At 28.9% G+C, this 26,539-nt stretch overlaps 2 protein-coding genes across 2 annotated transcripts; one reads left to right on the top strand and one right to left on the bottom strand.

The window, feature by feature from the left end:
- The first annotated feature begins 10,771 nt into the window (after window positions 1-10,771).
- LOC100815894 (IQ domain-containing protein IQM3) lies at window positions 10,772-14,417 on the top strand. The gene is made up of 9 exons (XM_026124047.2): window positions 10,772-11,253; window positions 11,418-11,526; window positions 11,711-11,776; window positions 12,034-12,122; window positions 12,620-12,707; window positions 12,877-13,023; window positions 13,133-13,225; window positions 13,457-13,558; window positions 13,738-14,417. The coding sequence occupies exons 1-9, from the start codon at window positions 10,994-10,996 to the stop codon at window positions 14,233-14,235; spliced, it is 1,452 nt and encodes a 483-aa protein (XP_025979832.1). The 5' UTR covers window positions 10,772-10,993; the 3' UTR covers window positions 14,236-14,417.
- Window positions 14,418-18,355: 3,938 nt separating this feature from the next.
- LOC100816428 (subtilisin-like protease SBT4.15) lies at window positions 18,356-25,696 on the bottom strand. Its single transcript, XM_003537003.4, has 11 exons — window positions 25,616-25,696; window positions 25,083-25,174; window positions 24,836-24,933; window positions 24,052-24,195; window positions 23,841-23,946; window positions 22,228-22,732; window positions 21,286-21,386; window positions 20,925-21,149; window positions 20,443-20,551; window positions 19,738-19,951; window positions 18,356-19,106 (listed from the first exon to the last, which is right to left on the bottom strand). Exons 1-11 carry the CDS (start codon window positions 25,694-25,696, stop codon window positions 18,565-18,567), a joined length of 2,217 nt encoding a protein of 738 aa, XP_003537051.4. The 3' UTR covers window positions 18,356-18,564.
- Between the last annotated feature and the right edge of the window lie 843 nt (window positions 25,697-26,539).

Genomic DNA, 26,539 nt, shown 5'->3' on the forward strand with positions numbered 1-26,539 from the left:
AAATAATTATAGTAATTAAAAAATCAAAAGACTAATGTATAATTTTAAATCTATTGTTTAAATCCAAAAGTGAAAATGAGAAAATGTTATTACAAAAAGAATTAGTATAGAAGAACTTAAAACTAGAATCAATTTAATTATTAAAAGATTAAAAAAATTATATTTGTTTTACTTTTTATCCAAATCTCATAATTTCTTATTATTTCTTTCACTAACTCTTATAATTTTAAATGTGTTTTTAAAAATTCACAAAATCCTTTCAAATCTTATAAATTTATAAAGTCATTTCAAATCCTTTAAATTTTTATGATATAAATTTATGAAAATCCAAATTATTATAAAAATGTTGAAAAAAATCTGGTAAATCATAATATTTATACGTAATTTTAAAAATTCACAAAAGACTTTTTTATACTAAAATGTTATTTTAAAATTCTAATTTAATACACCCTAAAGTCGTGTTAAGATTCAGTTCGACTTTATTTTTTCCAAATGTGATTTGTTTAAGAAATTCTTATTTTTCAAAAGTTATTATTTAAATATTTAATCCTTATTTAGTCTCATAGATAACACAAGGAAAAACATAAGGAAAAACATAAGGGATATTGATGATGCTTCTTGAAGTTTTTCTATAAAAAAAAAAAAAAAACAAAAGCTCAAGTTCATGTTGGATTTGTGATAGATAAAGGTAAGTAAATGGTAGAGTACGATATAAAGGAAAACCTAAGAAAAAAATGGCATTTATCTTTTTTTTTATAGACAACATTTACCTTCTTAGTTCACCCGTAAAATCTCAAAAAAGGTTGCATTTAACCTCCGTTTGGATTGAAGGAAAATAAGAATCATAAAAGAAAATTTTAAAATGAGAAAAAATGAGAGGAATTTTTTTAAAAAATATTTGTCTCTACAAATTAGTCTCGCTCTTCATTTTCTTCTCTTTTTCCTTCTAATTAAACAATAAAAAATATATTGTTATCCATTTTTTGTTTTTTTTTCCTATTTTATTTCATTTCATCCAAACATAACATTAGTCTCCCAACATACAATTTATATATACAATGGTCTACAAATATAATGTGTCATGATTTATTTCAATTATTCTTTAATAATAAGTTTCTATAAGCTCAAACCTTTAAGTATTATTTTAAACAAACATCTTCATACTTCACATATAACATATTTATCAATAAGAACACAAACACGTTAAAAAGATGTTCTCATAGTCAACGATGATAATTAATAAACTCTTTTAGAATAAAATTATTAGCTAAAAGTATTTTAATTAAATTCAATTTGATACAATTTTAATTTTATATTTAAATGAATATATTTATTAAAAATATTCTGAAAATTTTAATGTGATTTATATGTTTTTAATTATAATTATTTTTCATTATGTTCGGAGGGTTTTTTAAGACTACAACTATATATCCTCTCCACGGGAGACATATAATTGTTTGAGGCAGATAGAATTTCTATAAATAAAAAAAAAAAATTCAAAGTATATACTTATAATTTAAATTCAAAACTTTTGATTAAATTGAAATAATTTCAGGTGAGTTAATTTATGCATTTGCTGTTATTATGTTGGGAGGTTGGACTCAGCATATTTCAGGCTCATTTCTCATCATAATTTTTAAAATTTAATTTTGAACTTTTATGGAATTGGCCAGAGGATTTATTTTAGATTTTCGTGGTCCTTGTCAATCCAATTTTAAAAGCTATGGACCTCATGTTATTGGCACGAACTTGCTATGTGACTACGTTGTTTTCAACTCTCAGTGTGAATTATTTGCAGTGTTGTTTAATTAATTAGCTCGTTTACTGTCAATGTTGCTAGATTGAATGTAACAACTGAGATTTTTTCCACAAGAAAAGAATAATATTTACAAATTGGCGCATCAAGCTGCATCCACCTTTGTGTGAAACACGAATATTACACGATACATATGTTTAGTTGAGTGACAAACATCCCCTATATAACACTAAGCACTTATACAGAGTTTCTTCAACAATTGTTTAATTATCTACTAATTTTTAAAAGACAGAAGCAATATGATCTTGTATAACCAGAATTATGCTATGCTTACTAACAGTATTATCATGTATTACTGGTGAAATGTTTGCCTTTTATTTAAATACTTTCTCATATTTTTCTCTGCATTTTTGTTGTTGTTGTGATTAGACATGGCAATGGGGCGGGTCGGGTACGGGTATTGTCTTCCCAATCCCTTACCCCGACCCGATGGGTTTGAGTTTATTGTCTCATTCTCGTACCCGTCGGGTATCGGGTATTCCCAACCCCGTTCCACACACCATTTAGAAAATTATTTTTTTTTGTAAAAAAAATATTAAAAATTTGATTTTAGAAAAAAATAAATTGATTGTTAAACATTTATTTTTAACTATTTATATATCAATAAATTTATTATAACGTGTGTTTCTACATAAATAGTTAAGAAAATAATATTAAATTATGTAAAAATTCTAAAATAAAATTAACTAGTAATAAAAATTATATGTCTTTTGATTAAATTATGCAAAAATTCTAAAGATTTTAAATGGCGGGGCGGGTTCGGGTTCGGGGTCGGGACGGGTCTAATAATCTCATATCCGTACCCGTACCCGACTTTTGGTTATCGGGAAAAACCCGAACTCGAACCCATACCCGGTCAACTCAGATATTACCCATCAAAGTCGGGACGGATTCGGGCGTGTACCCACGGATACGGGTTTTCTTGCCATGTCTAGTTGTGATTAATGATTATGTATATTTCGTAGGACTAATCAAAATACACACAGAAGAACATCAAATTATTAGTATTTAGGATGAAGTAGTTCTGCATTTTATTAGTCATAAAACTTAATTACTTAAATTAAATAAAATATATTTATTACATACTTAAGTAAAAGAAAAAAACTTAAAATTAATTATATTATATATACTGTATCAAATAAAGTTACTTATATATGAAAAACATATTATTACTGATATATTCTTTTTTATAAAAGAATCACTAATATATATATTCTTAAAGACAACTTATATATTAGCACACTGTTGTTATTGACATAAATCTACCTGGACTCATGAAATAGAATGAGTCTTCTTAATGTCTTATTTAATGAATTCAATGAATAATATGTTGAGTTTTTTTTATACTTAATAATTAATACGTGGAGTTTTAAAAAATCAATCAATAAAATAGAATGAATATCTATATAAAAATAATATAGAATGCGTTAAAAAATATGTTATTCAATCAATAATTATTTAGTATTTATTCTTATATTATAGATCTAAATCTCTCGTTCTTGAATAAGACTATTTTTTTTGAGCTATTATTGATGTGAATATTTTCATGAGTTATTATTGAGTAAAAGTATTTTTACGAATCATTCTTATTCTCGTAGAGTGTTTGGTATATTATGTAACTTTTGTAACTTGTAAATTATTTCGACTAACTTATAAGCTAATTCGACAAGAGTCACATCTACATATATGTTATTCCAATCTTATATATTAAGTATTTTATTTTCTTTAAAATATATTTCATAATTTAATTTGATATAAATTTCAAATCTTAATAGATTTTATCAAATAGAAGATATTTTTATTGTTTAGAGATAAACTAAAATTTAAGATTAATATAGTTTTAATCAAAATTAATTTATTATTATATTATAAATAATAATTAACAAATTAGAGAGTTAGATTCTCACTCTACTCACTCTCTCAATTAGAGATTCTTAATATTATTTATTCATTTTACACATTATCTTACTAACTAGCTTAAAAATATATTTCCTTTTTACAAAGAAATATATTTTTAAGCCTAAAAATATATTTCTCAACTATCCCAAACTACTATTATTTTATCTTTACCTATACTATTGTTTTTTTTAATTGTTTAAATATACTTTTTTCATTTTTTTTAGATTTTGCAAAGAAATAGTCAATAATTAAAAATATACTTTATAAGGTAAAAATATTTATTTATTATGAGTTTTAATCATAATGTAATTTAGAATTTAAAAATGTTTATTTATTTTAATTTTAATTATATAAAAATAAATATTTAGTATTCTAAAACATTACAGTGGCATATAATTATTAGTTAATCAACATTTATCATCTTATATTAAATTGCCTAAAATTTTCAAAAATATTATAAACAATTTTATATAATAAATTAAAGTAGTAAACCAATAGTTAGCAAATCCCGTATTATAAAGTTGAAATGGGGAAAAAGAAAAAAGGAAAACAGAGAATTATAGTTATTCAACTTTGGTGTGCCGAAGAGTGAAGAAGGCGTTGGTTGTTTTCTTGACCAGTCTGTGTCAGTGATGCAGTAGCAAACAAGTGCAATGGCCGTTTACTTTTGGGCTTATTATGTTTCCATAATAATTTTTGCATTTCTCTTTTACATTTTTAGTTTTTCATTACAAAGATGTGTATCTACCTCATCTAAGGATAAAAAAAAATTTAAATTTTAGATCTACTGATAAAAACTTATTTATTATTAACTTTTAAAGTAAAAATGTCAAACGTGTTACGAGAAATATTCCATCACTTTCTTCTCGAAAGTAACAACACAAAAATACAAATTTTTTTCTTTTGTTTTTTTCCTCACTTTCTGTCCAACAAGCCTTGAAAAAATGTAATGAAATAATTATTACAAAATAATAATACATGAGCTAGCTGTTTATTAACCTAATCTAACATATATTTTTTCTATCAATAACTAAAGCCCTACATCTGAATTTATCGTCACTCACGTGACAGCGAGAATTCTCATTGGCTACCAAATACACTTGGACTATTGAAGAAGATAATGGATCACAATTTTAAATATGTTACTATATATTTTGTTTTTGATGTTGTTTTTAAGTGTGCTTGGACTCTTACCCTTTAAAAAATGTTTAGGATTTTTTTGAATAAAGAAGAAAAGTTTGATATATGTATGATAACATAACATCTAATAATACATATAAACAAAAATGCCTTCTTTTAATACTGTTTTATATAATGTTTGAGATAACACTATATGACCAACATAATATTATTATTTTATATTTGGTGATACCCTTTATAGATATCATTTTTATAAAATATTTTTCTTAAACATCTTATATTTATTTAAATTTACAATCTCATACGCATTTTCTGAAGAAAAAAAAACATTTTCTTAAATGAGAATTTTTTGTTTTGATAAAACGAAAAAAATTAACTTATAAATTATAATAACAAATTCTCATAACTTTTTTTTTACATTTATATAAATTTCAGAGTTTTGTCTTTCTTTATTTTTCAAAATTTTAAAAACTAATCCCTTTCTTGAGTAACTTACCTTCAGCATGTGTTCTGCATGTTTCCTAAATTATATGAATAAGAGCATGCTTTTTAAATTATATGAATATGATGTTTTAAAACATCATAACGATTCAAAAAAAAAAAGGTTAGAAGTTATTTAAAAAATTTTGTTTATCGAACAATCAAATGAATTTTTTAACTACTAAAAAAACTAAAAATGAGTTGAAATGTCTTGTTGAATATAATTTTACGAAATATAATTGAAAAATTAGTTAGATGAAAATTGAAAAACTAACTTATTAAATTAGTAGTGTCTAGTGAAACTAAAATAACGTATAAAATAACTGAAAATATAAAATGATAGAAATAAACATATTTATATTCTACTATTTTATGTTACATTTTTTTCATGTTAAGTATTCTACTTTAATCTTATACTATTTCATGAAATATTTTTAATCAAGTTTAAAATAATATAAGAAAATACACTTAAGTAAACATTATACTTTTATTATGTTGATTAGTGTAATAATTAAAATAAATCATCTTATATAAAACTATTCAAAAATAATAGAAATTTTAGTGTTAAAATAATAAATTAAATATTATAAGTGGTACAATAGTTAAAATAAATATTGTAACATAAAAAATATAAAATATAATAAAAAAAAACCTATCATCTATGGTTATCAATGTCTTGATTTATAATATTAAATTAATATAATCATTAAATTAAGAAAATTAATATAAAATATCCAAAACATAATATAAAAAATAAAATAAACTATAGTAAACCTACGACCTATTATTACATATTAAATTGGCAATATTGTTGCACACTTCTTTCATCTGAGTAGATATATTTTTCATATTTTCGTTTGTGCTGATTATATTTCACTTGGATGTTTGAGTTTGTGTAGATTTGTTAGTACCATCAATGTGACTAGGTACTTAGGTGTTACTATGATCTTGGTCATGTGCTTGGGTACTACTAAACTCACCATGAAACTAGACAACAAAATATGTTCTTCATCTAACAAATCTTTCACTTGAGAAACATATTGATTATATTTCCTATAAACAATTATTCTATCTCTCTCCTGATGAGTGTCTTTTCTATCAATTTCTTTATCTCCTTCCTCACCATTCTTTATCTCCTTTCTCACATTTCATAATTTCATCAACATTAGAATCCATAGAGGGTGCAACAACATTTTCACCAAGTTGCATAATAGTCTTTCAAACAACCTCCATAATTCATCAAGTCAAAGATCCATTGATTTATTACAAAATCTTTTAACCTCAGGTTTCTCCTATAAAAAATGAATAATTAATCATTAAACTAAATCTTATAATGAATGAATTTTTATCTCAGGAAAAAGAGATTATCATTACAAGACTTAAAACATGTCAACCAAATTACAAAAGTAATACCTTACAAAAAGGATAAATTACCTTACACCACTAAATTCATAACTTACGGAAAAACAAATAAATCTAAGCAAACAATACCCTCACTAAAAGCAACCCCTATCACCTTACAATACAAGAGTACAATCGTAATTCATCTATGAAAGTTTGAACAGTTGCAAAAAAAAAAAATCAAGAATAAAGGATAAATTGTAAAGAGAACCTATCAAAGCAAAACCGTAATCAATCCCTATGTTTCTTTTTTATTGTTTTTCTTTTTTTACTCATTCATACAGGTGAATTTCACAATCAAAATATTGTAAAGAGAACCTATCAAAACATTATATAAGGAGTGAACTTTTTAAAAAAAAATATCATTAGTTCATTACTTGGGAAAAAATGTTAGTGTGCACATTGTGAAACAAAATGAGGGGGTCTGGATGTTAGAAAAAAAAGGAGACAACAAATATATGAATGAGTAAAAAAAGAAAAATAATAAAATCCTGATTTATTTAAAAAGGTAAGTAGAAAAATTAATAAATACATTAATAATAAATAAGGAAGAAAATATAAAATGCTAGAAGCTAGTGTTTTTAAACATGTTACTTTAAGTAGAGTTTTAAAAAATACTATAAATTACTAAAAAGCTAGTAAAAAAATTTGTTTATCAAACAATCAAATAAAATTTTCAACTAGTAAAAAATTAAAAATTAATTAAAATACCTTATCAAACATAGACCACCAAGTGTCTAAATAAAATTAACATTATCAATATGTTTTTACAAGATCTACTATTTTTTTAGACACCAAGTAATCTATTACAACTGATAACATCATAATTAGAACAACTACTTTCAGAAATTGTAAAAAAATATATTGCTTGATCTTAGATTGTGTTTAATTGGTATGAAGAAAATAAGTGAGGGATCTATAATTTTTTCAGTGGAAGCAATAAATAATTTATAATATTTTTATGAAAAAAAAATATCTCAAACTTTTATAAAATATATAGTGTTATGACAAAAGAATTTCAAAATACTTATAAATAAGTTAATTTTATAAAATACATAATGTTATAACAATAAATAGTTTCTACAAATTACAATTATTCTTTACAGATTTTCATACTTTAAAAATATACTATGATTTTTTCATTATCTAAAAGAACAATAAAATTAGTATTAATTTTTTAATTGCTTATTATTACATTCATTTAAAATAAATAGTTTATGGTAACAATGCCTATTATGTTATGGGAGTAAAAATATTTTTTTATTATATATATACAAATTAAAAAAAAATCTTGTGGAGGCATTTGCCCCCCACAAGCTAATACATGCATCCGCCACAGAAGAAAAGTGATAGAAAAGAGATTTAAAAAAATGAAATTAAAAGGAAAATATTTTCTTCTTCTCTTATATATTTCTTTTATAAAATAAAAAATATTATCATATTTTTTTCTTCTCTATATTCTTTCCTGAATTGAAATACACTATTACTCCATCTTCTGACCAATGATAAAATAACCTTATCCACGATAGTATCTCTCTCATTAATTTGATCACATAGAATACTATTAATTTTCTTTTTAAAGGAAGAATAATCTTAATCCTTACATACCGCGGTGTTTTTAATTAGTGGACTTTTCCTAGAAGGGCCAAATGTGTGCCAGCTTTTATTGGCAGAAGCATAAGTTTATCCATTTCTTTTATGACATTTTACCTCACTTATACATGTCAAAAGAATTTGGGTAATTTATTATATTTTTATATAAAAAATACTTGAATTATAACATATTAAGATAGGCCTTTGTCCATTGTCAAAAAAAAAAAAAAAAAAAGATAGGCCTTTGTCACTAACTTAACCCTTAGTTTAGTGGGTACGTATAAATAGAGTTTTATTTTCATATCAATATGTTCAACGAAATTTCGTCTATGTTTATGAGTTTACCTTTCAAATCAAGTTTTGGATATGAAATAAAAATATTTTTTCTTTTTTTGCTAGTAAGTCTCAAATAATGATTACAAAATCAACAAGTAGTTGGTTGCTCATAGATTGGATTTTTTAAGCAAAAGTCTTTGAATATAAAAAAGTGATTGAAATAAAATAATTTCACTCTAATCGATTTGTCATATTTTTTCAACAAATATTAATCATTAAAAAAATTATTAAATACTTCGTATCAATACTATAATTAAAAAAATTATAAAATAATGATAAGAAAACTAAAAAATTGACGGTGTATTTCTTTCTCAATATTCTTTAGTCTTTACTATTGTGCAACTTGACAAAAACAAGTCAGTTAATATTAATTTATATGTGATTGGTTCATAATTTGAACTTCATGCGTCGTTCTCAAAATAATAACAAGTTTTATATTTAACTTAATTTATTTATAATTTGTTCAAATTCTTTTTTATTGCTAATAAAAATTAAAAAGAAAACAAGAACTGAGAAAGTAAAATAAAATACAAATATTCAAATATAAGATCAGATTGTTTAAATTTATTTGTTAAAATAAATGTTTCTTTTAATAAAAATAAGCAATTTTTTATTTTATAGAAGAAAGACTTCATTAAAAAATATTCATTATTTCTATGTTTTTAGAAGCTTGATTTTAAGCAAGGATACTTTCCAAATTTGTAATTCAATTATCAGGTTTAATTAAAAAATATATTTTTGAGATCATGCACAAAACCTTCAATCTTGAACTCATGAACTCATGAACTCATAGGACTGAGTCTATTACTCGAGTTTGACTTTCTTAAACTTGAGTCTATCATTCCAAACTCGAGTCCTTTGGTCCAAATTCAAGCTTTTAAGTTTTATAGTTCAATTTCTTATAAAAACCTTTGATTAGTTAGTTTATTGTTGACATATATTGATAAAGCCATAGATGGATCATTGATGCTTGAGGAGTTTACAAGATGTACCTAGGACTCTGATTTTTGGTCTTCAATCTCCCGGATTGAACCTTGACTTCATTAACTATTTTATTTTTAGCTTTGATTCATCCAATGTCGAGAGTGCTTCATTTGTTTGGTTTTGTCTTCATCAAACCATGTATTCTTTTATATACACAAGTCTAAAGATCAAATCTTCATTGCATACTTAATTTTTTTTCTATATTTATTATTATGTATAGTTAATTTTTTAATAGGATATTTAACATATAATATAATATTTAAAAGACTTAAATATATTTTTAATTATAGTAAATTAGTATTTATTTATTTATTTATTATTCCTATAAATTTTAGTCTCTATGAGTTGATGTTTTTCCAATTGTGATCCTTATATAAGATTTTAATTTTTTTATTTATAATTTTCATAAGTTTGTATTTATAAGAATTAAAATTGAAAAAAATATTAACTTTAAGATAAAAAATATATTTAAATCTATTTAAAATATATATAATTCCTTATTATTATATTTTTTTTGAAGCATCCTTATTATTATATTATATATACAAATAATATGTAAAAAATGAATATTCAAAATTTCTGAAGTGTAATTTATCGTGAAGACAATTATGCGATTCAATAATTGAATTAACAAAAGTCTGCAGTAAAAAAAGGTTTACTCTATCAACTTTGACATAATCAACTAATCATGTTGCATATGTAACGTATATTTTATTTATTTTTTAATAACACGTTAATTAATTTTAAAATCGACTTCTTTGTCCAGTTCCAAAATCTCTTTTCATTGACTGACTCGCCATATCAACACCAGAAATTTATCTCTCGTGTGTCGGGAAGACGACGCCAGCGGGTGAGGCGTAGTCATAAGTGAAGCGCGTGGGAGAGGCCAAATTAGGAAAGAAAAATAAGTATAAATATCAAAAGCGATAGTAGCTTTAAAAAAAATTTAAATTTAATTTTTGAATATTAAAAAATTAAATTTATATTTTTCATCATTAAAAATTAATTTAGTACCACATAACACTTTTGCAACAAATTTAACTATTTATCAAAATAAATTAATAAAGAAAATTGACACTTAGCCAAAATAAAAATGAAAAAGAAATGGACACGCTGTGTTGTGTGTTTATATAAGAACAACCATTACTCGCTGACTCCAACGTTGTAATGCGTGCTTCTTAGTTCTTCTCTCTTCACTCTACACTCTACACATTCCGACATCGTCCAACGATCAAACTCACTGTTCAGAAACAAAACCCTCTCTTTCTCTGTGTGATTCAGACCACATCCTCAGAATTCGATTCTGCATATTCTGTTTCTGTTTTTTGTCTTTTCTTTGACTAAATGGAAGTTCAAACTCACACTCTCTCCACCTTCGACATTCATCAACCCCAATTTCGGAGCTCCGAATACCCAAACCCGACATTCCCACTCTCCCCTCATGACCCGCCACTCCAAACACCCACTCACGCGCCGCCAGAGCCTCACACGCTGGGACGCGCGTGCCCCCAGACCACCGCGGCCCTCAAGGTGCAAAAGGTCTACCGGAGTTACCGCACACGGCGGAGGCTGGCTGATTCCGCCGTCGTCGCCGAGGAGCTCTGGTGCGTCTTCTCTAATCTCTTCATGCAAACTCTCTCTCTCTCTCTCTCTCTCTCTTTAATTTATATTTTATTACTACTTTATTTTTTTTTTAATTTGTAACTGTAATATTATTGTTATTATGACGAGTTAATTTTTGAGAAAAGTGGGGTTGAAAATTTTGAAGGTGGCAAGTGATTGATTTCGCGAGGCTAAACCACAGCACCATTTCGTTCTTCAATTTGCCTGAGAGTGCTGCGTCACGGTGGAGTAGGGTCAAACTCAACGCTTCCAAGGTCTCTCTCTCTCTCTTTTTAATTTATTTTTGTATGTATATAATAACGTGTTATACGGGTATTTGTACGTTTTGTTGGAAGTGCTTTTTGTTCCGTGTGATGATTGTGATTATGAATTTATGATTGAGAAAAAAAAAAGAACGATTTTTTGAGTTTGATTCTGAAAGTCAACTATTTTTGGCAGGTGGGAAAGGGTTTGTACTTGGACGCCAAAGCACAAAAATTGGCTTTTCAACATTGGATTGAAGCTGTGAGCATGCATTTCCTAACACCCCCCACTTTTTTTTTTTTAATTATTTAATTTATTTATATTTTGTTTTGTTTGACCAACTCATCCATATATGTGTTATAACATGTTTGTTTCACATTTCAGATGTGTTTTTTCACGTTTGCTGAGAAGCTAGTATTAGTAGTTATAGCTTCTATATTATAGATGCGATTTCTTACATTTCAACGGGTTTTCAAACATGCATTTTTTTATTGGTGTTGTTATGATTTAAACTGTAGATTGATCCACGCCACCGCTATGGACATAACTTGCATTATTACTATGAAGAATGGTGCAAAACCGATTCTGGCCAGCCATTCTTTTACTGGTGAGACCATTTTTTTCTAGATAGAAAGCATTTCACGATTTGTTAATTGGGCTAAGGTCGTTTCTGATTGCTAATATGCTGTTGTTATTGCATGATTCCATTGTGGATACAGGGGAATTATGTATGTTGCTGTACACTTCAGCTTCTAAATCCCATTAGTGTTTCATTGTCTACTCTTTCATACTTTCAATGACAAAAGGGGATTGTTTATGTGCCCCCATTTTATCAGTTACATGAAATGAAGAATTTTGATTTTGTTTCCTATATCTTGTTTTAACAAAGGGGAGCTTGTCATAAATGGGGTTAAGTTGTGAAGTAAGATGCTAGATTGAATGATCTCAGGTTGTGGTTTTGTTAGTGTTTTTTTTAAAAAAAAAGCCAAAGAATTTATTAAAAAGAACCAACTTTACACAAGATGTGATAAGTTGGATGAAAGATACAAGAATTTGTTAGTGGTTTTGTTAGTGTTACTGAGACTTTTTTTTCTCATTCTACAGGTTGGATTTGGGAAATGGAAAAAATATTGATCTTGAACAATGCCCCAGATCCAAGCTCCGAAAGCAATGCATAAAGTATCTAGGACCTGTATGTGCACATGCTCATTGGATTTATTACTTTTTCTTTTGTTTAATTGTAGTTGACATTGACTTTATTGAGAATTTGACTAGTACAGTAGTATTGCATTATTCCAAAAGTTGTTGCCTTTTGCTGCTTTTCTGACTGGTTGATCCATCTTAATAATTTTCTACATTAGCAAGAGAGAGAACACTATGAATTCATTGTCTGTGAGGGGAAGATTATCCACAAGCAATCTGGAGATTTACTTCACACAAAAGAAGATTCTAAGGATGCCAAGTGGATATTTGTTATGAGCACCTCTAAGAAACTCTATGCTGGCAAGGTAACAATTCAGGCTCAGTTATTGTTTCTAATTTTCCATTTTCTCGTTTCTACACAGGCACTTTGCCATTTCTTTTCAGCCATATTGATACATTGCAATAACCTCTCAGAAAAAGAAGGGATTATTCCATCATTCATCTTTCTTGGCTGGTGGAGCTACCTTGGCTGCTGGAAGGCTGGAGGTCGAGCATGGCGTTCTTAAGGTATAATTAACTTCACAGGTTTACATGATTAAGTTTTTATGCTATTGGAATATCTTCGAAGAGTATGAGATGGTCCCATTAACAGTCTCAAAGAGATAGTGTGTTGCTGTCATTTTTTTCTTTTGGTGCAAATGTGCTGTGCACATGGAATTGACATTGATGGACACATCTACAAATTCGGATTTATGTGCATTGACAAATGTCTGATTCTCAATGGCTTTGACTTTTCAGTCCATCTCTGCTTATAGTGGACACTACCGGCCAACGGATGACGCACTCAACTCCTTCGTATCATATCTCAAGGAAAACGGTGTCAACATTGATGAAGTTGAGGTAATTTGATTAGCACCAGGTCATTCCTGTGTACTTTAACTACAGTGTTTGTTTAGGCCAATGAATAGTTCTTCAAGTAAACTTTGATCGTTTATGGCCACAACATTTGATAGTTCGTTGGAAAACACTTTGATAATCACATGCGTTTTTTATTGAATGATTTTGATGCATTGTTTCAGGTACGCAATCCAAAGGATGATACCGATACTTACGAGGACAGCAAGGTTAGTGAAATAGCCACAGCACCTGAAGATTCTAGCAATGGTAAGATATCCAAGCCTGTAGTTTCTGAGGAAGCCGAGAACACTGCATCCTCAATCAAGGAAGACCCTCAACCTGGATCTGTTGGCAGTTACAAAAGGACTCTCTCAGGTGGGCTTCAGAGTCCAAGAGCTGATGTGCCGAAGAAAGCGATATTGCAAAGAATCAATTCCAAGAAGGCTACAAAATCCTACCAATTGGGGCACCAACTTTCGCATAGATGGTCAACCGGGGCAGGACCTAGAATTGGTTGTGTTGCTGACTACCCTGTGGAGCTTAGACTACAAGCCTTGGAAATGCTTAACCTTTCTCCAAAAGTTCCTCCTTCTCCTTCCTCATACAGGTTTGTGGGTGGTCTTGTGTCGCCTATGGCCAATGGCACTAGAATTGACAGTGATGAGAATTCTGTTCATTGAGCTAGTAACTGATCTTAGGATTATGAATGACGCTTCCTGCCTAGTGTAGTAACACTTTAAGGTTTTTTCTGCTAAGCTTTTAAGTTCTTTAGTTAAATGTAAAATACCTGTTCTTTGTGTTTGTCTCTACTTTTGAGGACTTGCTGTTATCTTTATAAAATTCAATCGTTTCTATTCTCTCATGTCATGGTTGTTTGTTTCCACTGAGGTGAAGATAAATGAAAAAAGTGTTTAATGTGATACCCTGTAGTGGTGGAAGGTTATGCTAGATGGGGTTAGAATTTAGATTCAGCTACTACTGTGTTCAAATTGTGCTACACATGTTTTCCAAAAGTAGAATCCACGAACGAAGCAATTTGATGTGTTGTCTAATAGAAGCTATGATTTTTAGGAGCACTTGTGATATTAGTCCGTGCTTCATGACCTATCATTAAAAACAGCACTAGGAATGATAGAAGCGTACCTATCATTGAATATATATATATAAATATTGTATGTCAAATAATAATTAATAATTTAGATGCTCTAGAAATGATATTATATTAGTCTGTATTTCTTGGCCAGTTATGATGTGAAAACATGTTTACTTGTTTACCTCCACTAAGGAATAATAATAATAAGATTGACTTAACGCTTGAAGAAAGAAAGAAGTTATAAGTTCGAATCTATTTTAATAACAAAAATTATCGAACTAATGAGGACGCAATCTAGCATAAAAAGAAAATTTGTTTATCTTCACTCAGAATTCTGAGTAACAATATGACTGTGAAGACAATCATTAAGGTTTTGATAGAAATCATTTTGAAAGAAATGGTTTTAAAAAATTGATTTGCATGTTTGGGAATGATATTCTAAAAGTGAGTTCAGAAAAACTAATTTTATTTGAATGATGAACTAGAATTACTAGTGTAATACTTAAAACTCAAAAGTTATATACATTTTTCTCAAATTTGTTTTTGCTAGAAACACTTATTATTTAAGAAACTACCCACAGATTGGGCTATGAGACAGAGTAGTGTTTCTTGTGGCTACTTTTGTGACACCTTGTAGCTGTTAAAATATGTTTGCGTTGAATGTATTAAATACATTGAAAATGATAGGTACAGCTGGATTAAGAGGGGGCACATATCATTTAATAAAATCTGTACATCAATTCTTCAACCACCATTAAATGTCCACCGTAAATTCACTACCTTAGGTAATAATTCTTCATTTGTACCTTATTAAAAAAAAAATCTTCATTTGTACCTGTGTTTGATCTGTGGCACTATACAATAGGTTAGGCCATTTATTTCATTTCACAAAATGGAAATATTCCACTCAATAAAATATAGTTTGTGAGATGATATCTGCCACCATAGAGAAGAAAGAAGTCACCTTTTCTCAATTAGTAATCCAAAGTTTTTGAACTACTTCATCTAGACATTTGGGACCATTTGGCATCCTTCATTTGCAAGTATTTTTTAAGAGTAATGAGATGGCGAATACTTTACTACTTTAACCATTTTATTAATATTCATTTTTTTCTCTTCCTATAATGTCATATAATCTATTACACCTACACGTCTTTCCCCTTTTCTTTCTAAGTATCAAATACGCGTTTTCTGTGTTCTCAAATCATTTTTATTTTTTTAACCGTTGTGGGTGATTTCTTGATGTACCTAATTATACCTGATGATATCAAGTCCAAAAAATTAAAGGTGTTCGAATTGCCAAACCGATTAAAATCAATATCATCAAATAAAAATTAAAAAAGCTAGACCCCTTGGTTAATTTTTGAAAATTGAACCAAACTAAAGCAATCTGCACATTATATTTTATTATTTTTTCTTTATTCCATATGAAATCTCATTATCTTAAGTCATGGTTCAATTTTAAGAATGCTAATATGTAATTCTATGCGTTGGATATTTTTAAGTTGTGTTAAATCATGAGATTATGACATTCACATTGCATGATTATTTAACCATCAATATGTTTGTATTCATGGTGATGACACAAAAAACCACGGTCTCCCATCATGATTTTCCACCATTCCATAGAGCAATTTTAAGACTACCATTCTACCATATTTTTTTTAACGAGGTTCACCACATTTTCAAACACACTATGAATAATATATAATATACTCACTTTTTTTTATAATGTAATTATTAACATACTTTTTTCGTTTTCATTTATAAGACATAATTGATTAAATTATTATCATACTTTTTTCGTTTTCATTTATAAGACATAATTGATTAAATTATAGTTATTAAGAAAATTAGTTAATTTAAGTATCAATATTAAATTTATCTTAAACAACAATGTTTTTCAAAATTTATCCTTAATGAGAGTCTAATCATCTTCTCCAATCTTTATAAGAGAGAAAATGACAATTTGATGTAACATTTAATTGTAGATTAGAATAAATAAGGGTATTTTAGTAAAAAAAAATTAATGCACAAGAGAGATAAATAGGGATGGAGGATTATTTTATTCTTTATTCTCTACTACTTATATGGCCCTTTTTTTAAAAAAATTTAAGAAATTACTTCTTAAAAAAGTTTTTTTAAAAGTGATTTTTTAAGATTATAATTTCTTAAGTTAAGCAAATTTTTTTAAAAGAAAAAACAGTTCAAATAAATACAACAAAAACACAACATAGAGAACTGCTTATTTGATTAAAAAAAATCTTTAACAAATAAGTTTAAACAAATAGACTCATAATTATGTAAACCATATTTTTAAGGGTTAATTATAATTTCATTAATTATTAGATTCTATATTGTGCTGATTTATTTTTTTAGTTATCAAATTAAAAATAAATTTAAAATTAATATAAAAAATTGTAAACCGATTCAAATTAAATTAAAAATATTAAATTAGTTTGATTCGAATTTAATAATATCACATTGAAACAACATCTCATTATCTTTATGCATATTTCAGATGATTTTTTCCCTAAATTTTTTAATCAAATTGCATTGCAAACACCCCCACCCAAAATACTTTCAATCATTCTCAAATCTCAATGAAACCCGGCTTCAAAAAATGGCCTAATACTCAAGACTGACAATAGGCCTTTAATTCACTATGCCCAATTTTTATTCCACTAAAGACATATCAAACTAAACTAGCTGTGTTGAGACACCATAGCAGGAAGAAATTAAAATCAGCAGTCTCATGTAGCAACGACTTTATTATTATTCCAGGCCAAACTCCCCCCAAAACCTTTTGGTCTTTTACTATGTCTCATCAATAAAATTCCCTGCAATATGGGGCCAAAAAGCCAAAATAAATGATTTTAGCCCTTATAAAAATTATTAACCTCTAGGCTTTTATTTTTTTGATAAACTTCCAACCTCTAGGCTTGAGAACAAGATCCCTAGGTATAGGAAATGCATTTTCCTTGGCTTCCAATAAGGTATCATACGATACATACTCCAAGAAAAATTCTCTTTTGGGGAATAAATCCTATCTAGGAATGTAATGTTTCAATTTTCATTTTCATTCTCTTCAACAGATTCTCAAGCTTCCACTCCACCAACTGATCTTCTTTCTCCTTTAGCACAGCACATTACACATGCTGATTTGATTTGATCATCCTAACCTTTTCATAATTTCAGTCTCTCTACCTCAGCAAAAGCCAATGATTTTTACCCCATTTCACGTGATCATCCTAAACCTACTCACAGACATTTTATTCTCTCATTAATTATCTGCCTAAACCTATTCACAAGCCATTAAACACTAGTGTTGACTGTTGATAGCAGACCATGAATTCTGAGTTGGATGCTTTGGGAAGTAACAAAAACTTTGGTTATTACCAAATTGCCAAATGGAAAAAATCCCTAATAGGGAGTAAGTAAGCATAAAAGATCAAATATAGAGATGATGGGATTGTTTTTAGAGTATATTAAAAGATTTTAGTCTTACATTACTTGGTCTTGTTTAGCCTCAAGTATTTATATATCAACATATGTTTTAGCCCCACATGAATCGTTGAGTGACTTGAAGCAGTTCTTGGTGGTCCTACAACTTATATGGCAGAGTCATTGGTAAATTTTTTTTTTTAACTAATGCACGAGTTAATGCTGGCCATTCCCATTGAATGAATGGATATTCATTATTCAATGAAGCTAAAAATCTTTTCATAAAAATAACGGAAATCACCATTCACCAACTTGCACATACATAAAACTAAAATGAAACATTGAAACTCATGGACTCAATTACTAAGCTACAAAGAAACAAATAGTTGCTTCAACATTCTCAATTTTCTATCATATGATTTCGGGGGTCAAAATTGATTATTGGAGGTATCCAAACACATTAGTAATGTGTTCAAAAGGTCGGTTTATAGACAACAATGGGGCTTCTTACATTGTGTTTAGAGTCATTCCATTCAAGAGATGCTGAAAATATCTTTGTCTCCTTAGGCATTGGAGGCCCCTTCAGCACCACCTTGAAGGACAACTCTTGGTTCACCCCACCAAAATTCAATGTGTCTGGGATGACCTCAATGGAAAGGCCCTTAGGTGCTCTGACTTTGGCCTTGTAAGTCGAGTTTCCGGATCCTACGTTGGTCACACTCCGATAAAAGATCGCGGAAATGCTGGCATTGGAAGGGATAATCTGTGTATGCATGGAAGGGTAGTTGATTCCATCAGTGCCTTGTGGAGGGGAAATGGTGGAGCAGTTGAGTCCCTTGGTGCCAATTAGTATTCCAATGCTGCTGCTGTTGTAGCCTTCTTTGCATAGGAATGCAATGTAGGAGTCCATGCTACTGTTGTAAAGTAAGCCAGGATCCAATGCACTCACCGGGTTGATCTGTCCTGACCCTGATCCTAGTTCTGCTGTGGCATCTTTGATTCTCATGGGAATGGCTGAATCATAGAGACCATAATAGATTAGAAACTGTTAAGAATTGCCTTGTTCACCAAGAACTTCATTGCTCAATTATATAATGCTAACCCTTGTTTTCTTTTTAACATCTTAAGTTTAGGTTTAGGCCTTGAGGGTACCACATATTAAGGTCAGAACTACTCAGGCATGCAACAAGTTTTAAATTGCAATCGCAGTAACAGTTTTGTTGCGATCTTTGATTATTGTGAGAAATTGCGAACAAATACAGCTAATATGACTGCAATTTTGGTTGCAGTAACTTGATAAAAAAACCTTGATGTTGCAACAGAAATCACAATCAGAGACCATTTTATAAAATGCAACAACAGTTCATGTGGGTGCTAATTGTTTATATGGAGAAAGTTTACTAATACCCTTGTCTCATATTTGGTTAAAGGAGAAAACATTTGTTATATAAAAAATACAAAACTATTTAATATTTATTATAGATAATTAAAATACTTAATAAATTATGTCAAATGCTGCTTAAGTCTTAACTGGTATCTTCAGAAATCTTGCTAACAAGAACATGGCAAAAATATATAAAATCTTTTGGTATTGCAAGTGATTGAAATTGAACATAAGCATTCTAATCTATTAAGGGTTTCTCACCAGTGGTCATGAGAGCAGATTTGATTGCAGCAGGACTCCAATCAGGATGGAAGGATTTGACATATGCAGCAGCAGAAGCAGCATGGGGGCATGCCATAGATGTTCCTGACAATATATTAAAAACGTTTCGACGGTTGTCTGCAGGGTCCCCTGTTAGTGTTGCTAATTTGGAATATCCAGCTAGAATGTCCACTCCAGGAGCACTCAAATCTGGCTGCACATAGAACAAACACCCTGAAATTCAGAAATCACAAAACCAATGCCAATTCTACCATGAGTATCAGATCTGTATAGGCACCACTAGTTAAAAGCTTATGATCACATTGGATAAGGTTAAAATATGTTTTAGTTCTCTCAATATCTGATCAAAATTGGTTTTAGCACATGCTACTATTTAAAAACGGTAATTTTAGTCCTCATATTTCTGAAATGTGGTAGATTTTGTTCCTAACTTTAATTTATTTGCATTTGATAAGAGATGAAGTCCACTACATTTTCAGGATTAAAAGCCAAAATCACTTTTTTTTTTTTTTTTAAATATAAGGACTAAATCAATTTTGACTGAATCTTGCGGGATTAAAATACATTTTATTCAGATTTTAATGCATCTTGAGCTTTCAATTAGTTGTGCCTATAGTCACTGTATTAATTGCTCACAAGGAAAATGGAGCAAGATAAAGATTGATATTGAATAATGATTATCACCTTTAGGATGTTGACTGTGATGGATTGAGGACCTCTAGATGAGAAGGAAGCAACATATGGAGCAGGGCCTCTTGTACTTGTGGTCTTCTGTATAACAGCTTGAGCATTCCTGAATTCAATTAAATTCATGCAGAGGTTTTGTCACTTGAGATTAATTGAGGAGATATAAGATTGGTCTAGTGGCCGGAAAAGAGTGAAGGAAAAAGGGAGGGGGAGAGGTTGCTGATTCAATCCATCCCATTGACATTTCTAACAAAACTATTAAACTAACATTTGCCGATAAAAAAATTTGAGATTAATAGGTTTGAAAGAATTCAGACATATCCAATTTGGACATGTACGGAGAAATTATTAAATTATTTGAGATTATGTATATAGTCTAACCACCAACAAACACAAGTGGTAGCAACATGTGTTCTTTAATCAAGTGGTTTAGGATTCAAATAGTTAAACTTGGTGGAATTAATGTAGAGATGGCTTACTTGGTGGAATTGATGTAGAGATCGATTGCTTTGCCGTCAGTGTTGGCATCAATATAGACCCCAGGAATAACAGGAATGGTGGAGTAGTCATTTGGGTCTGAAACACCAACGATGGTGCCTGCTCCTTTTAGTTCTTTGATTATATAGTCCATGTTGCCCGTGCCAAGGCAATACACTATCTTCCCCATTACCTTCTCCTGGCTTAGACTCCCATGATCACATGCACTGCATCATCATAAGTATATAGTTTTAGTATCAAAAAGTTGATACCACAATTCTTAGAGAAATGCACTTTGTTTTTTTTGTTAATTTTAATTTGAGGGTTCAGTATGAATAACAATGTTAGTAATTATTATTATACCTGGCATTGCCATAGCCGTCTCTGCTAACTTTGGAAGCAAGGGCTCCACTAATCAATGGGTACATTTTTTTCTCAGGGGTAAAGGTATTAATGGACATTCCCTGCCAACCAAATTATACAACAAAATAAGTCATTTCTAATTTTGTAAGATACACGCAAATTATTAATTTTCCAGGGTTTAACATATTTTTCTTCTATGAAAATGTTGTTTTTTTTTTTTTTTTGCAGCATATATTTAGCTTCAAAAATGGTTTGTATCACCCTTTATTCTTGGCATTATATACATATCTAAACATGTTAATATGTTACGTCACATGTCATATAAGAATTGTTACTGATGTGGCGTATTTAAATGTATGCCATATGATTAGTAAATGATGGTAAAGATTATTTTTTTAAAAATAAATTAAATATGTTTTTAATCTTTATATATTAAATATTTATTTTTAGTCTCTAATTATTTTTTTTCCTTTTTGTCTCTCGTTTTTTGATTCTTTCTACAAATGAGAGGAAAAAATACATACTTTTTTCAGGAGAAATAAAATATAATTAGATGCTTGGAAACCATCATGGTTATGACTAATTATATATAATTAAGTATTATTAATTCTTTCTCATATACAAAACTGAGTATATTTGATATCATAAATATGTAATGGCCTAAACTATTTAATAATTTATCTGACTAAAAATAAATAATATCTTATATTCTTATTTACTTGCACTAAAAAATATATTTAATCTAATTCTTTTAAAAGATTAAAATAAAATTATACTCAGGGACACTTTAAAGAGAGAAAAAAAAGAAAAAAAAAATAGAGAAGTATATTTTTTTGGAAAAATGTTAATTTTTGTTAGTAAAAAAGAACACGATATTTCATCTTTTTTATTTATTATTAATCATCTGACCCATCATATATCTCGAGAGCTAAAGATGAATACCCGAGCTTTCTTGCCGTCGGCGAGGTGAACGGCGGTGGTGAATTGCCGATCAGTGTTGGAAGCAGCAACAGTCAAAATCCAAGGAGCGACATTCTCCACAGTCATGGTGGAAGGGCCATTGTTACCAGCGGAACAAGAAGTGAGAATCCCTCTCTTCATGGCATGGAACGATCCAATGGCCGTGGGGTCGCTGAAGAACTTCCTCGGTGTCCCTCCCAGCGACACCGTGATCACGTTCACGCCGTCGTCTATGGCCTCGTCGAACGCCGCCAGCAGATCCATGTCGCTGCACCCGTCACTCCAGCAAACCTTGTACATCGCTATGCGAGCGCGCGACACCCCGCCTCGCGCCGTGCCCACGCCTATTCCGTCCAGGCTCGCCCCCCTCACCACCACGCCCGCCGCCGTGGAGGACGTGTGGGTGCCGTGGCCGTCATCGTCGGCCGGGCTGAGGTTCTGTTCCGGCGCGTTTTGGAGGTTGAAGTATTTTGCTCCGATCACCTTGCTTCATGTGTATGTGCATGGTGCCATGCAATTAGGTCAAACATCGACAAATAATGATTTTATTTTTCACATTAATAATAGAGTGGAACAAAATGAAATAAAATAAAAATAATATGAATTGTTTAAATTAAAGTAATGTTTAGATGTGTGAGATTCATATTAATTTTTGAAAATTTTCTTTCCTTTTCACTCCATTTTAACACTACTAATTAAATACAAGCTAAAATTTGAATTTATTTTCAAGCATTATTTGGTATAGAAGTTTGAGCTTATTGACTATGTATCTAAAAACTATCAATTACTCATAAATTGTAAATATATATCAACTAAAAGTTTGAGTTTGAGTTTACACTATCAAATAGTAATTAAAAATTGATATATGACTTGTAAGATAGTTAGTGTACAACATAAGGTTTCATTTTACGATTGGATGAAAATATTAACAAATAATTTTTCTCTCTCAAAGTTTCACAAGGCCAAAAAGTTAGACATCACCATAAATTACTAAAATAATTATTATTAAAAGAAAATAGTATGTACATTGGCAATATACAAGATTTTTTTACTGTTATTCAATTATATTTTGTCATATATTAAAATTTTGTTGAACTTAATATTAATTATCTTAAATGTCATATAAAAATATCATATCAATGATTTTTGAATGATTAAGAATATAATCTTTTTTATACTAACAGTTCGAAAAAAATCTTTATAGTAAAAATCAATAATTTTATCATGAATATATAGTTGAAGCTATCTTGGCTAGCTCAAGATATAGGTTAAAGTGATGCTTAAAAATACCATGAATATGGTTTGTGACCACACACTTAGAAAATAATGTAGTAATAGTGTTAACTACAACACATTACACTTTACATACGTATTTTTTATAATTCGAGTACAAAATTTCATTTACTAGCTAATTTATTCATTTATATATGTACATTTATATCTATTTTTGATTCTGTCATCTAATTTGTACGTGAGGAAATGCAATCTTTAATGTGTCAAAAAACTCAGAAAGTTCACATTTTGTTTCCGTGAAGGTAATAAGAATATATATATATATATGTGTGTGTGTGTGTGTGTGGAATGGATAGGAATACTTGTTGCATCCTGTGAAATTGGCTCCTGTGACACATTTGCCCTTCCAAGAGGGTGGGGGAGGCCCAAACCCCTTATCGTTGAAACTGGGGCAATCAAGCGAAATTCCTGTTTAGATGTTAAAAAATATAGATATTAACATTCAATTAAATAGATGAAACAAACATGTCCAATTTTCCTTAAAAAAATATTAATATTTTCTTTTTTATATACCTGTGTCTAACACACCCACGATGATATCACTCTCCACATTAGAGTGTCTGTTAAGTTTTAGGGGCAATCCTAGAAAATCCCAAGACCTTGTCGTGTGTAATTTGTTCTGTGTATTTGGAAAAACAGATAACACATTGTCCTCCTCTGCATATATAGAATTAAACATTAATGCAGAATACTGAATATATAGATAAGTATCAAAGAAAAGTTATGTCTTAAAGTAATTAATTTGATTTTCAAAAATAATAAAAACTTAAATACAAGTACTTTTGGTATTGTTTTCTTATTAGAATTGAAATTTAAAGCAATTTTTTACTACCTAAGTGATTGAATGAAATTCCAATTCTAACTTAAAAATCATTGCAAAAGATACATTAAGAAACTGCATTTAATTTTTTTAGTGCAACATAATAGTAATTTAACACATACACACGAATTATAATTTAATTATAATGCAGTCACAATATAAGAATATTTAATTATAAAAGTATTTTTATATTGTGACTACATTATAATTAAATTATAATTCGTATTTATGCGTTAAGATATGATAATTAAAAGAAATTATTTTTCTTTATTATAATTAAATTATAATTAAAATACCTAGTAAATTCTATGCTTCATGTGTTAATTATAATTAAATTGTAATTTAATGATAATTCAATGTAATTTAATTATATAATGCAGTCATAATATAAAAATATTTAATTATAATTAAATTACAAATTAACATATACACACGAATTACAATTTAATTATATAATTCAATGTGTATTATGTGTACCTAGTAATTTCTCTGCTTCATATGGCAAAAGTCGTGCAACGAATCCGTTGAAGCTCTTTCCATAGCTATGTATTTTGGATTCTCTAGCTAATTGCCAGCTGTAGAGAGGAAAAAACAAAAAGAAAAACCATTGATCGTTAAGAGATTAATTATGCTGATTAATTGTAATAAACCAAATATATAGTTCACTTTTAGAAGATTATAATGATAATGAAATACATTTCTAGTTGAGATTTTAGATTATTACTCTCCAATTGCAGTAGCAAGCAAGTTGTTGTGATGGTCTTCTGGAGCATAGGCTCTATCCACTGGTAGCTCTCCCATGTACACAATGTAAGGCTGTTTTTTGTTTTTGTTTTTTCAATCACAAATTTCGTGTCAATAATGTTGTTCATCAATTTTCAACAATATTACATTTTACATATATAAGCTCTCCAGAATATATAACACAACAAAGAATAAAAATAAGCATACGTTGACATGTTTGAGTTGTCCTTCCTTGTGTCTGATGACACACGTTTTCACAAAAGACACTCTCCTAATTCTTTTGGAAAGTCGTTCTGAGAACTATCAATGACAACTCAAACATATATATACTAACAATACTATATAGTAAATCATGTAGCAAGAAGTTTTTTTTTTTTTTTTAAAGACAAAACACTTATATTGTATCATTCAAAATGAGAGATTCAATACAAGTTGAAACATATGTAGCAAGAAGCCTCTTCACTGAGAATAGTAACAAGTTATTATATATTATAGCCCAAGGACAAGTGTTACCTTTCTCTCATGTTGAATTGATCCTTGTGTGGGTGAACAATAGAGACAGAAGAGGAATAATAGTGGCAAATTCTGTAACATCTTCATTGCACTGATCATTCTTACAACCAATATCTTTCTGTAGAAGAAAAATAATATATGATTGATGGTATAAATGTTTAGAGAACAAGATTGACAGGTAACTTTTTCTCTTTTCTTTTAGTGTTACAACACTGAGGAGAATTAGGAGGATGTGTAAAGAGCATGTGATTTTTTTTATTGAGGAGCAAAATAACATTTAAATATGATTCAATTTTCAGTATTTGGTGGCTTGGATTTTGGATCTTGTTAACATTTCTTTAATTAGCATGAATTGAACAAGACTAAAAGAGACAAATTAAATTATGTTAATGTGAACTTGAACAGGTCCTGTGCAGTGAAATTAATGGATCCTCTACCGTTAGGAATTTAACTGCACCAAATGCAGCTATGATCTAATGGCTGAATTTTTTTTAAGCCTGTACTTAATTTTTAAATAATTTTATCATTGAAAAAAAAATCATTTAAATGTTGAGATTTACTTCACTTCAAAATCAAACAGCAGAGGATTGTGATTCTAGAAGCAAAGTTGGTTCCTTTTAAATTAATTGAAGAATTTAAGATTATTACTACATAATTAAAAATAATGTATATGAATAATGTTATTTCTATAAAAAAAATTGTAAAAGTTATCTTAAAAAATGAGGAAATAGCGTTTTTCAAATAATATTCACCAATTAATATAGGTTTTCTCGGTGGTCAATAACTATTCTAATCTAAAAAAATTCAAATGCATCTGTCCCTGAGCAGCATAAACACACGTTTTACCTTCCACCAAAATAAAAGCACGCTTTACCTTCTAAAAGAAGAATAAATTTAAATGAAGTATTTTAATTTACTATGAGA

This window comes from Glycine max, chromosome 10 (assembly GCF_000004515.6).
Source record: "Glycine max cultivar Williams 82 chromosome 10, Glycine_max_v4.0, whole genome shotgun sequence".
Lineage (NCBI taxonomy): Eukaryota > Viridiplantae > Streptophyta > Magnoliopsida > Fabales > Fabaceae > Glycine > Glycine max.

What these genes read in the sequence shown, in the direction of transcription:
- LOC100816428 (XM_003537003.4), bottom strand. Translation starts at nt 25,696, where the DNA reads ATGTTACAGAATTTGCCACTATTATTCCTCTTCTGTCTCTATTGTTCA. An exon ending in CAATTCAACATGAGAGAAAG is followed by an intron (nt 25,175 to 25,615) that starts GTAACACTTGTC and finishes AACAAAAAACAG; the next exon opens with CCTTACATTGTGTACATGGG. An exon ending in CTCTACATCAATTCCACCAA is followed by an intron (nt 20,552 to 20,924) that starts GTAAGCCATCTC and finishes AATTGAATTCAG; the next exon opens with GAATGCTCAAGCTGTTATAC.
- LOC100815894 (XM_026124047.2), top strand. Translation starts at nt 10,994, where the DNA reads ATGGAAGTTCAAACTCACACTCTCTCCACCTTCGACATTCATCAACCC. An exon ending in TCAAACTCAACGCTTCCAAG is followed by an intron (nt 11,527 to 11,710) that starts GTCTCTCTCTCT and finishes TATTTTTGGCAG; the next exon opens with GTGGGAAAGGGTTTGTACTT. An exon ending in TCAACATTGATGAAGTTGAG is followed by an intron (nt 13,559 to 13,737) that starts GTAATTTGATTA and finishes GCATTGTTTCAG; the next exon opens with GTACGCAATCCAAAGGATGA.